Raw genomic sequence first — 12,103 nt, forward strand, 5'->3', positions numbered from 1 at the left:
GTGAAAAAAGTGGATACTTTACTGATCCTCAGGTAACGTCGCCACCTGAGGATCAGTAAAGTATCCACTTTTTTCTTATTTTATTTGGAGTGCTGCCTATTTTTCTTGATTTATCTATCTATCTATCTATCTATCTATCTATCTATCTATCTATCTATGTAGTCAAAAATAGAGGCAGCACTCCAAGGTGAAAAAATATAGGTGGTTTATTGACCCATTGTGATATCGATGCTTTGTTCCAAGTGAGAAACTTTATCAAGCTCAAACATAGCTTGATAAAGTTCATCAAATGGAAGAAAACATTGCCATATCAATGGGTCAATAAGCCACTTATATTTTTGACCTTGGAGTGCTGCCTTTATATTTGCATGGATATTGTTAAGGTTTGAAGCTATCTTGGGGGCTTTGCACCCACTATTTTTAATTTTGTTATTGATTGTGCTGCACTATTTTTTTATCTATCTATCTAATCTTTTATTTTAATATTCACAATTGTCATATATTTATTAAGCGTCAGCAATTTGCAAATCTGTATTTTATTTTGTTCCTAAATTTTTTTTAAATGAATCTATTACTAGTTGTTTAAATGTAGACAAAACTATGGAGTAAGTCATGATGCCGCTCTCCGGCACAGAAATACTTAGTATGGGATTTTTACGCATTTTAACAGCTTGATGCAATGCTTTACAACATAAACTCCAAGCTTCTGTGATTAAACACTTCCAATGATTATATAAAGGACCGTATTACCGACACATTTTGAAATTTCTCAAAATTACCTTTCCTTGTCAAAATTAGTGCAATTTTCACCGACTGTCAGAATAGTCTTTAAAGTACAGCTTTCCCATGACCTATCAAATCATTTTGGTATACTGTAACATTTTGTAGTAATAGGACAAATAACCAGAAACATCATAAGCTTTACACACAAGAAAAAAAATGTATTAAAGCACTGAAAAAAGAGAAACTTTTAGTGTTAAAGATCAGATTTCTGCAAAATAACTTTAACATTTATTTTCACAATTTATTGTAATTTTGTAAAGATGAATTTATGTTATTTTATAGGGTCTAAGAAGTAAGGTTTCTCCTTGCGGAGAGTGACATGCCAGCTGTGGCTTGTCAAGGTAAGGAGGCTTATTCGCCGTGCAATGCTCCTCTGGGAAAATAATATGCAAATTGCCTCTTCAGAAAGAAAGAGGACTTTTACTCTACAGTGCCACCTATTGGTAGTAGCGATCCTACAAGTCACAATCAACCCTTTAACGAGTCTTGTATCCTAAGTCATATTACAAGACTCGTTAAAGGGTTGATTGTGACTTGTAGGATCGCTACTACCAATAGGTGGCGCTGTAGAGTAAAAGTCCTCTTTCTTTCTGAAGAGGCAATTTGCATGTTATTTTATATTGATTTCTTCATAAAAGAAATAGCACTTTGAATTTAATATATATACTCATATTATATTTGAATCTTATATTGCTGCTAACCACAAGCATAAAGTAAAATATTGACTCTGAACTCTCCAAGAGTGATATTTTTTTCTTTATATTTTGAAACGCTATGTCTCAGAGAAGTTATGCCCGCCATATGAAGTACAGTGAAAAATGCCAAGATTTTATGGTTTACTGAGTATCTGAACTTGTATGGAACCCTAAGGCTAATTTATGATGATAAACATATTCAAAATAAATATATTGGCATAAAAGCAACAAAATTTATATTTATAACTGCAGAATAAAAATTATAGAAAATGTTATGAAAACAAAATGCATTTTCTAGATAAATATGCAATAGCCACATTATCTCTACTACTTCCAAGTAGTACTCTAATATAACATACAAAGCAGTTTCCAATCATAAGAAAATAACTGGAAGCTTGTTTAGTCACAGATTTTGAAATTAAAAGATTGATACAATTTATTTGGAAGAGGTGATTTTTTAAAAATGTTAGCATTATCTACACTTTAATCTGGTATTTAAATGTTCTGATGAATGGAGAGGTCCCAATATCACAAATGGAGCAGCTGGGAATCAATTAATTTTAATCAACCAGTGTTTCAAAAGTTCACTCTTGAAGTGCTCCCAATAGGTCATGATTTAAAGTCACGTCACAACTATAGAGATCATAGTATTAGTTGCAACTGGATTCTGGTCTAATGGTCTCTCTGAAGACAAGAACACACCAAGACATTGATAGATGTTGCTAGCAAGACCCTTGGTGGACTGTAACCCACATCACAATCAGTAGGACGAAAATACCATTTTAGCCAGTGGTAAAAAAAATTGCACTTAGTGGGAAAAACAAAATAATAGTCTTGTAGTTATTATACCTTTTAATGGCTAACAAAAATAAAATAAATTATGTTACAAACCAAGCTTTTGAAACTTCCTAGGTCTCTTCATCTGGCATGGTACAGCAAAGTAACAGAAGAAGCACAAATATATACAAAAAAGACATAATGAATGGACATTTAAATAAATAAAAAATTGAGCTTAGAGCGTGAATCTTTAATTAGATTAAATTAGTGATGTGAACTTTTTATAGTCCCAATGTCTATGTAAGAGCAGAGGTCTGGTGCCCTCGCTGTCTCTGGAGCAGATTCCTCAGATTTTGTAGTAAATCATAAATTCTCCTGACAGATTTTGTCCTGTGTTGAGCGAATCAAAACTGTAATAAGCTTGTATTCCCAGATCCTTCGATGTTTTTGTCATTTGAAATTGCATTTTAATATGACAGCTATCATATTGATTATGTTGTATTCTGGACCACAGAAATGTTAGTCCACAGGTCAATGGTTTATTTTGTCTGTAATCATTTGTTAATGAGACCTCATCCTAAAGGGCCTTTTACACATAGTGAGATCGCTAGCGATATCGGTAAAGCGTCACCGATTTTGTGACGCAACAGCAATATCGCTAGCAATCTCGCTACATGTGACACGTACCTGCAACTGCCCCCCCCACTGGATATCGCTGATCGCACTCGAACATCCTGGGCCACTTTCTTCTCGTTGGCGTCCCGCTGGCGCCAACTAGCATCGCATGAACGCAAGCGGAAGTTGTCATCATCGCTGCCGTCTGACAGTGAGGAGCGACCGCTGAGCATCGCTGGATTGTTGCTGCATCGCTGTGAGATCTGCCTGTTTGTCAGCTCACTAGCGACCATTTATTGATGCACCAGCAATGCTGATCGTTGTCGGGATCGCTGGTGCATCGCTAAATGTAACGGGACCTTTACCCTCAGTTTCTGATCTGTTTCTTCATCATAGAGATCCCCGAATAGGACATTTAGTCCTAATCTGAGGAATCTGCTCCAGGGACAGTAAAGGAACCACATGTCTGATCTTACATGGATATTGGGACTATAAAACTTTCACACCACTAATCTAATTAAGGCTTAACTCTCTAAGATCAGTTTGTTTGATTATTAAAATGTTCACTTGTTATGCCATGCCTTTGACTTGATGGTGTATATATTTGTGTTTCTTCAAATACTTTATATATAAAGTGCTCCCAGTGAGAGAAACAAAATAGGAATCTTGTGGGTATGATACCTTTTAATGGCTAACAAATAATAGTGAATGATGTTACAAAGCAAGCTTTCGGGACTACTTACATCCCTTCATCAGGCTGATATAACAAAATATTTGAAGAAACCTTATTTATATACAGTGGAGAGCACAGTCTTGGTGTGATACATGGACATTTCAATAAACAAACAATGAGCTTGAAGAGAGAATCCTTAATTAGGTAAGATTAGATAGGTGGAGTGAAAGTTCTGTGAGATCAAAGGGCTATTTGGAGGAAATAGCTCAGATATGGTAATGGGCCATAAAACCTTCTGACAAATTGAGTCCTGTGTGAATAGAATCAAAGAGTGTAATGAATTTGTACTCCCACACCCTGCAATGTTTCTGTGATTTAAAATTGCCTTTTTAAATGACAACTTTCACATTGTCTATGTTGTGTCATGGATCACAGAAATGTTTGGCCACAGGTAAATGTTTTTTTTTGTCTGTAATTGTATGACAATGGGACCTCATCCTTGCACTAAAACAAAAAGGCACCACTGCAAATAATGCATACCACAGAAATATTTTGGTTAAAACATTATGATGATACAAGCTTTATTGGCACAACAAGGTATAAAACACAATTAAAACCTAGAAACCATATCTACTCAGAATAGTAGCCATAAGGGCCAATGTGTACAAAATTCGTAGCATATACCCAAAAAGGGGAGATAAGTCCTAAACCTAATGGCTCATGAGGCATATAATATATCCAAAAACCAGGGAAAAATATATATATAAACATGGGTTAACCCACATGATCGAGGGGGACACTCCTCATGATAAGGAGCCACCCCCCCAAAAGAGACAACATACCAGTACAATGGCTGGAAATGTTAAAAAGATAACATAAATGAATGCCCCATACAAGCCTGAAGGAGATACTGCACTGTGACTTGGCTTGTGTTCCACACTACACAGGTGCGGTTTCTATTCTTTTCATTGCACGCAGCTTCCACCCCCAGATATAACCTGCAGTTAAATCCTGGCGGTTTCTCCACTACACACCAGTGGACTATTAGGTGATTAACTAAGGTTTATTTAAAGTACAGGCAGGCATCGGTGTCATTACTTCCCCTGACAAAGCCCTGCTTGCCAGGGCAATACGCGTGGGGCCACGGTTCTTTTCTACTCATAGCTCTGATTCAGGGGTTTGGGCCCTTCTATACACACTGCATATTCGGTAAACTAAACTGTTATCTTCTTCAGGCTTGTATGGGACATTTATTTCTGTTATCTTTTTAACATTTCCAGCCATTCAACTGGTATGTTGTTTCTTTTGGGGGGATGGCTACTTATCATAAGGGGTGTCCCCCTTGATCATGTGGGTTAACCCATGTTTATATATATTTTTTCCCTGGTTTTTGGATATATTATATGCCTCATGAGCCATTAGGTTTAGGACTCATCTCCCCTTTTTGGGTATATGCTATGCATTTTGTACACATTGGGCCTTAAGGCTACTATTCTGAGTAGATATGTTTTTTTTGGTTTTAATTGTGTTTTATACCTTGTTGTGCCAATAAAGCTTGTATCATCATAATGTTTTAACCAAAATATTTCTGTGGTGTGCATTATTTGCAGTGGTGCCTTTTTGTTTTAGTGCTATTAATTTTTCACTACTGTCATTGCACCCCGAGCTTTACTATGTAGCTGTGCGCCTGATATTCCTCTTTTTGCAGGGACCTCATCCTTGCTCTCAGTCTCTGTCCTGTTTCTCCAACATAGAGGCCACCCACAGGACATATGTTGCATTGAATTAAATACATCACATTGGAAGAGGAACATGTGAATGCCCCAGGGAACTTATAGTCCTGCTGTGTGTTGGGGATGTGAATTTTGTCTTAGGTCTCTATAGGGGTGCAGGTTTTGCATCTTCTCCCATTGCAAGCATATGTTCCTCTTGGTGAATCTGAGGGCATTGAACTTCGGATAATGATGTTTCTTAGATTGGGAGGTTGCCTGTAACATAGGAAGGGGGGGTCATTGAATAGTATTTTTAACCGGTCATCCTTGTGTAGGATATGGTGAAGTTTCTTAGCCATTTTTAGCCATTAAAAGGTATCATACCCACAAGACTCCTATTTTGTTTCTCTCACTGAGAGCACTTTATATATATTTTTTTCTGCTGGCTAACACGGTACCAAACCACTTTTTTCATTTTTTCAAATACTTTGTTATACCATGATGAACAGACCTAAGAAGTCTCAAAAGACTTTGTAATATCATTTATTTTATTTTTATTAGCCATTAAAAGGCATCTTAACTACAATATTATTATTTTGTTTTTTCCCTCTTAGAGCAAGCACTAGGAGGTCACATGTATCTCAAAGGATTTGCAGTTCCTGGGTCTGGTGCTGATGTTGATACTCCTTGGCAAATGTACCAGGGTTGTACAAATATCTTGACTGCCACTCAAATGCCAGCATTCTAAGTGACTATGGTATTAACAAAGAGAACTGCACATTCCAAAGTCTTGAGAGGCCTAGTGACTATTTATGTTACTGCTGTATTGATTACTTCATGAATTAAATTGTGCTCTAAAGTCAATATTCTATTAATATTACATTTTTATCTTAGATTAATGATATCCGCAAGTATAAAAAAGGACATATTGAGCGTGAATACTTTAAGAATTATACATATTTTTACATTATGAAGCTATTGACTTCTTAAAGCAATCCTTCTAGGTGAAGAATAGCTCCACAATGTGACATTCAGTGGAAAATGTAAAGATTTGAGAATGTACAGAGTATCTGAGGTGACATGAAATCTTAAGGTTCATTTATGAAGATAAAAAAAACTTACCAACTTAGTATAAAAATGAGATAATGTACATAGAAATTACTGAAAATTTTGTACGGCTAAGCCACAAGTGACATTATGACATCAAAATGGGCATTGTAAAACAATAGCGGAAGTCAGGAGGTTGGCATTTGAGTGATGGCCAAGGAAGTTCACAGGACTCTGATCTGTCTGCCATTGAGTACCAATGTAGATCGGAGTCCTCAAAATCTTTTTGATCCTTTCTATAATAAACCTATAGCATATACATCTACCAACTGAGTTCGGCAAAATCATGGTGTTTTGAGACCCAAGAGCTTCAAGATGATCTGTAGCCAGATATTAGAATATAAACTGTATAGCACATTCTGCTGGGAATTTTTGAAGACTGGAGCTGTGAAACAAGAGTTAAAGAGTAAGGGGGAAGAGATTGTTAGGTATGTGCAGTAATCTCTCAAACAGATCTTGACACAATACATGTAAATGTATTGTTAAGGTCGTTTCTGTATTTACCTTGATAGACAAAGTGAAATCCTTTCGATGTCACTGGTCCAATTGTTGTAAATTTAATAATAATCTGGTTACCAGAACTTAGTGGAAGCGATTCGCCTACTCAACAAAATGAATAAAAAAAACTTTATTAACAAGTCAACAAAGAAAACTTCTGACTGTACTATTACAGTGTCTGTTATTTCATAGAGCTTAGGAGTCAGTGTCAGTGTATGGTTACTGAAATCCAAGTATACATTACATTTATAGGACAAATTAAAGTGTTTAACAGGCCATACAATTGTAGAGTTGTGTCAGCCATTTTTGCTTTGTTTAAAAGCAAATCTATCACCTAATAGTCACAATGTAATCATAAAAACAAGTCAAAAGCTATTTTACCACTGCATTTATAAATTTTGTTTTTAAGGGGCTTCAGCATAACCATAAAGACTCTTTCGACAGAACCATCTTGCCTGCACCTCAATTTTATTAATATGCTTTCGATAGCTTGACTATCATGTGCCTGCAGTGTCTGGACATTTTGTTACTTTTACTGATGACATATGGATGCCCCATTTTGGTACTTTTTCTGAAATTTGGATGCCACATGAGTCTTTACGGCATTTGAAACTCAATATTAGCAATGATGTCTGCTGTCTCTGCTCTCAGTTTCCCTGAGCATGAGCCAAAAGGCAATTTTGATGTTCAGTATCACTCGAGAAGGCTGACCAGGGTGTGCTGAAGTGGAGAGAAGGCAAGCTTATTCCAAGCAGCAGGTGTCATTGCTGACATTGTATTTAGGTGCTGCAGAGACTCATGAAGCATCTGAATGTGACAGTAGCAGAAGTGCTGACATATCCAAATATGCAGTTGCATGACTTATGATTGGAGTAGGAAAAATAAACATATTAGTAAAGGTAAGATGGGTCTGCAGAAAGTTCCAATGGGGAGTTTGTAAGGCTATGTTCATATGTCCAGTTGTGTTTTCCATTTTTGAATACCTTTTGGATAGACAAAAATACAAGCAAAATAATTCAGTTTAGGATCCATTTATTTGAATGAGAACAGAAATGCCCTAAAATGTCTTCTTCCATTTGACTACAATATAGTTGCAGCCCTTTTTTAGCTGGATCAAAAAAAACTATCATGTGCAACTTTTTACATGAAAAAAATACTACAAAAAGACATTTTCAATTCATCATCTGTAAAAACATTAATATGCCTCAACAGTATTTGTCATAGAGATGACTCCTTTAAAACAACTGAGAAAAAGGAGGAAGATGGGAGTCCAGAGCTAATTTAAGTAAAATAAATTTTTATTCTTGCAAAAAGGCACATATAGAGAACACGACAAATTTAATGTATTGGTGGATAAGGCATCATATAAATAAATAACCCAGAACAATAAGAAAGAACAGACCAGCACCTAAATAGTCACAAAATCCAAATGAATGTCACCAAGACAATGTCGGGAAGCGTGCTGTGCAACAAATCAGCACCCGGAAGTTGGCCTAAAACAGATCTCAGACCAGGAAGCCTGGGCAAAGTGCAATAAAATATATTTACTAAAAACGAGGAAACATTTTGTCATCTTCAGATCTTTGCTTTAGCCCTCATGTACTATTGTACTTTTTGACTTACCTACCCCTCAGTAGTCCATTCATTTGGGTTTTGTGACTATTTAGGTGCTGGTCTGTTCTTTCTTATTGTTCTGGGTTATTTATTTATATGATGCCTTATCCACCAATACATTAAATTTGTCATGTTCTCTATATGTGTCCTTTGCAAGAATAAAAATTTATTTTACTTAAATTAGCTCTGGACTCCATGAACAACTTTTTAGTACCACCAAAAAAGCGATAACAACTGCATCTATATTTATTTTTAAGTCAAAGGAAATTGGATCATAATGGATAGTCATTTGGTAATGTTAACAGATCCACATTATATCACTTAGAATGGAAACCAAAGTGTGTATCTGTTTTTGAACTATTTGTAATGTATCACATTTTTATTTTCATGCTGGATTATTTCAAACTGGAAGACAACTTGACACATGAACAGCCTAACTTTTTTCTGTCTATATCTTATCTCCTCTCAGCCGATTTATGACCACATTAAAGTCTATGGTAATTAATCAGCACAGAGAAGTTCAGTATAAGCCAAATAATGATAGCACTACAAATCTACCTTGAGGACAATTAAACTAACAGATTCTGTGTTAAAAGTAACCTGTCACCAGGTTAATGAATTATAAAGTATGACCACCATCTTTAATGCATTCTTTACAGCATTCTAGTAAGGTTTTTAAGTCTCCAAAACCCTCTGCATGACCCCCCCAAAAATTCATTTTATAATACCTATGGCATGGCGACTGGTAATGTGATTGATGGGCGGTATGTATCGCAGAGGTGGGTGGCCCTGTGATGGAAGCCTGGGCATGTTTTGCTCAGCAGATCTACTGCTGAGGGTTTTTCTATACATTGGGAGGCTTCCAGGTGACTTAGAGAGATAGGTGGGTCCAGTCACCTACATACCCACCCAAGGGGTGTGTGTCTGAATACCTAATGAAGCCTGTGTGGTTGTAAGTTTCAGGACCTGCAGTGAGGTCATGACCATGTGACTAGCCCATGTGATCCATACCTCACCTGTGGGTGTGGTTACAAGTTATGTAATGGAGGTGTGTTTAGCACTTGGCAGTGAGTGTTTGGGAGTCTGGCAGTGTGCACAGACTTCCATGTGTCCAGGTGGGACACTACAAAGTGGTCTGTGTGAAGAGAAGGAGAAGCCCTCCTGTGTGTGGCTCCAGATAGAGCTCCGCTATGGACATTAATGCCGTGTCTGCCTGACTGTTTACCTCTTTGTTGTAGATTTGAGGGTTTATGGAGCAAATAAACTCACATGGACATTGAAGAGAATGTGCCTCCTGTTTCCTCCTACGCAGCTGAGTGAATACAATCGTTACATACCCCATATAGCAAGGTCTTGTCAGATGGGAGTCTTGATCCGGTGCACCCGCTCTTCGAAATTGTCATCTTCCTTCCCTTCTTTATGTAGATGACATGTACTACATCATTCACACAGTGTCCTCAAATCACATTCCAATGGAGTTATGCTTCACTCTGCTCAGCACAGTCTTGTAATGTGCATGCACCGAGATAGGCTAAAGAGCACTGATGACCCAAAAGTAAAGCCACAGCATGCACATTACAGTACTTTGCTCTGCCTCGGCAGGTCAGAGAGAAGTATGCCTGCACAAAAATGAGAATTGGTGACATTGTGTGAATGACATAGGATGTGCCATCCATGCAAACCAAGCAGGTGGTCAGCGATTGTGAAGATAGGAGGCACCGAAGCAAGACCAGCAACACCCATGCGACCAGACCTCGCTGTATGGGGGATTGCAAAAGGTATTTTTTTGGGCTGTGCAAAGGGGATTTGGGACTTATATCTTATATCTTAATAGAATATTGTAAAAGAGGCATTAAAGGTGGTGGCAGTAGTCTGTATATGGAAATGTCCCTGTTGGTTTTCAAATCTTAAAATATTCCATATTTTTCAAATCCTTTCATGACTCTAGATAGCACAATGGTAAGGATTTAATATTGTCTCAAATTAATTTGGCATTGATGTGACGATTGGAGTTAAGCAAAAGTCCCCAGATAGCAGTTTTACATGTAGATTTTACAAAATTACAGATATTGGAAAGAAAGTTTCAAAACTATATCTTTTGTGCTCACAAATCAGGGATGTGTTAGCTAAAATGTGTTCCCATGAGGTTTACTAATGCACAAAATGCTATGGAAAGGAGAGTTTGGGATGCTTCAAACTGTATCAATTTGATTCACAATCAGAAACCCCATTGATTCCTGTCTATGAGTTTTTGGTGAGTTTTTGAAGCTGCATATTTTCGCTGTGGCAAAACTGCAGCATCTTACAGATCAATCATAGTGAATGGGATTTATAGAAATTTCATGACTACTGTGCTTTTTTTATGCTGCATAAACTGCCGATGGATATTGTTTGATATCTGCAACATGTCAATTTCTCTTGTGAATACGCTAAATTTTATAGTCAGATTTTTTTCTTAAACTCACGTTAGATGCAGAAAATCCGCAGGTAAAAAAAACTCGAGTTATTAGTGTGTTTTCGTGGTGGAAACAAATCAAAAATGCATTAAATCCAGACATGACTATATCAGTAAAATGATTCCAATGACAAATACCAAGAAGTAACAAAAATAAAGCAGCTTAATTCAAAATATGTTATACTAAAACAAAACTAAAGTGTCAAAAACACAATGAAAACGCATGTATTAAAAAATAAATAAAACGCAAAGAAAAAATTTCAAGTAACCTAATTTATATAATAGGTGCAGAATTGCTGCAGAAAATCTACATCAAAAAGTCACCAAAAGCCCATTGTGGGAATGTTACCTTGCACTGCTAGTTTCACAATAATCCTGAAGTCTAATCAAGCTGCTGATCAATCACGATTAGCAAAATGCTTGTTCGTCACATGAAATTATGTTTTGTGCTGCACAGAACAGGTTGGTGATCAGCAGTCATCTAATTCTACATATCGTTAATTGTGAACAGATCCTAAGAGCTCATGCAATTAGACATGCTACAAATTTTGAAGACTGATAATTGGGATACATAGAGTTGCATCAGCTTTTCACGGTTGTGTACAAATCTTACACAGCAGTAGTATGCAACATTAGACTTCATATACAGTGGGGAAAAAAAGTATTTAGTCAGCCTCCAATTGTGCACGTGGAGGACAGAGGAGCCTCTTAAAGAAGAAGTTACAGGTCTGTGAGAACCAGAAATCTTTCATGTTTTTAGGTGACCAAATCCTTAATTTGCTAAATAAATCTTGCCAAATCAGAGAAGGTGATTTCTGGTTTTGTTTTCTTATTTTGACTCTCATAGTTATGGTCTACCTATGATGTCAATTACAGGCCTCTCATCTTTTTAAGTGGGAGAACTTGCACAATTGGTGACTGACTAAATCCTTTTTTCCCCATTGTAGACACTGTATTAACTTCTAAATTTCTCTTTATACTCAGAGTCCAACTCATTGTACTGTACCTTCAAGGCACTGTATGGCTATATGTCTCTGTGCTATAGATGTTGTTCCATATAGAGTAGCTATGTTACTGGTTCATGAGGACTTAGACTGTTCATATATAAGCACATAATAATTGGAGTTACAATTCAAGGGAGGTTGCAAACAATTTTTTACTGAACTTTTTTTCT

The 12,103-nt window shown here is 36.7% G+C and overlaps 1 protein-coding gene across 8 annotated transcripts in view; it reads right to left on the minus strand.

Moving 5' to 3' along the window:
- CSMD3 (CUB and Sushi multiple domains 3) overlaps positions 1-12,103 on the minus strand; it is a 1,871,449-nt gene that overhangs the window by 370,416 nt on the left and 1,488,930 nt on the right. For 6 of the 8 annotated variants that reach the window (XM_073590213.1, XM_073590210.1, XM_073590209.1 and 3 more), the window contains one exon: positions 6,867-6,962. The exons of the other annotated variants lie outside the window; for them this stretch is intronic. In XM_073590213.1, coding sequence (XP_073446314.1) covers positions 6,867-6,962 — 96 coding nt within the window. The remainder of the gene's footprint in view (positions 1-6,866; positions 6,963-12,103) is intronic. 8 annotated transcript variants of the gene reach the window in all.

Source organism: Dendrobates tinctorius, unplaced genomic scaffold (assembly GCF_039654945.1).
Source record: "Dendrobates tinctorius isolate UK_male_01 unplaced genomic scaffold, ASM3965494v1 ptg000116l, whole genome shotgun sequence".
NCBI classification, from domain to species: Eukaryota; Metazoa; Chordata; class Amphibia; order Anura; family Dendrobatidae; genus Dendrobates; species Dendrobates tinctorius.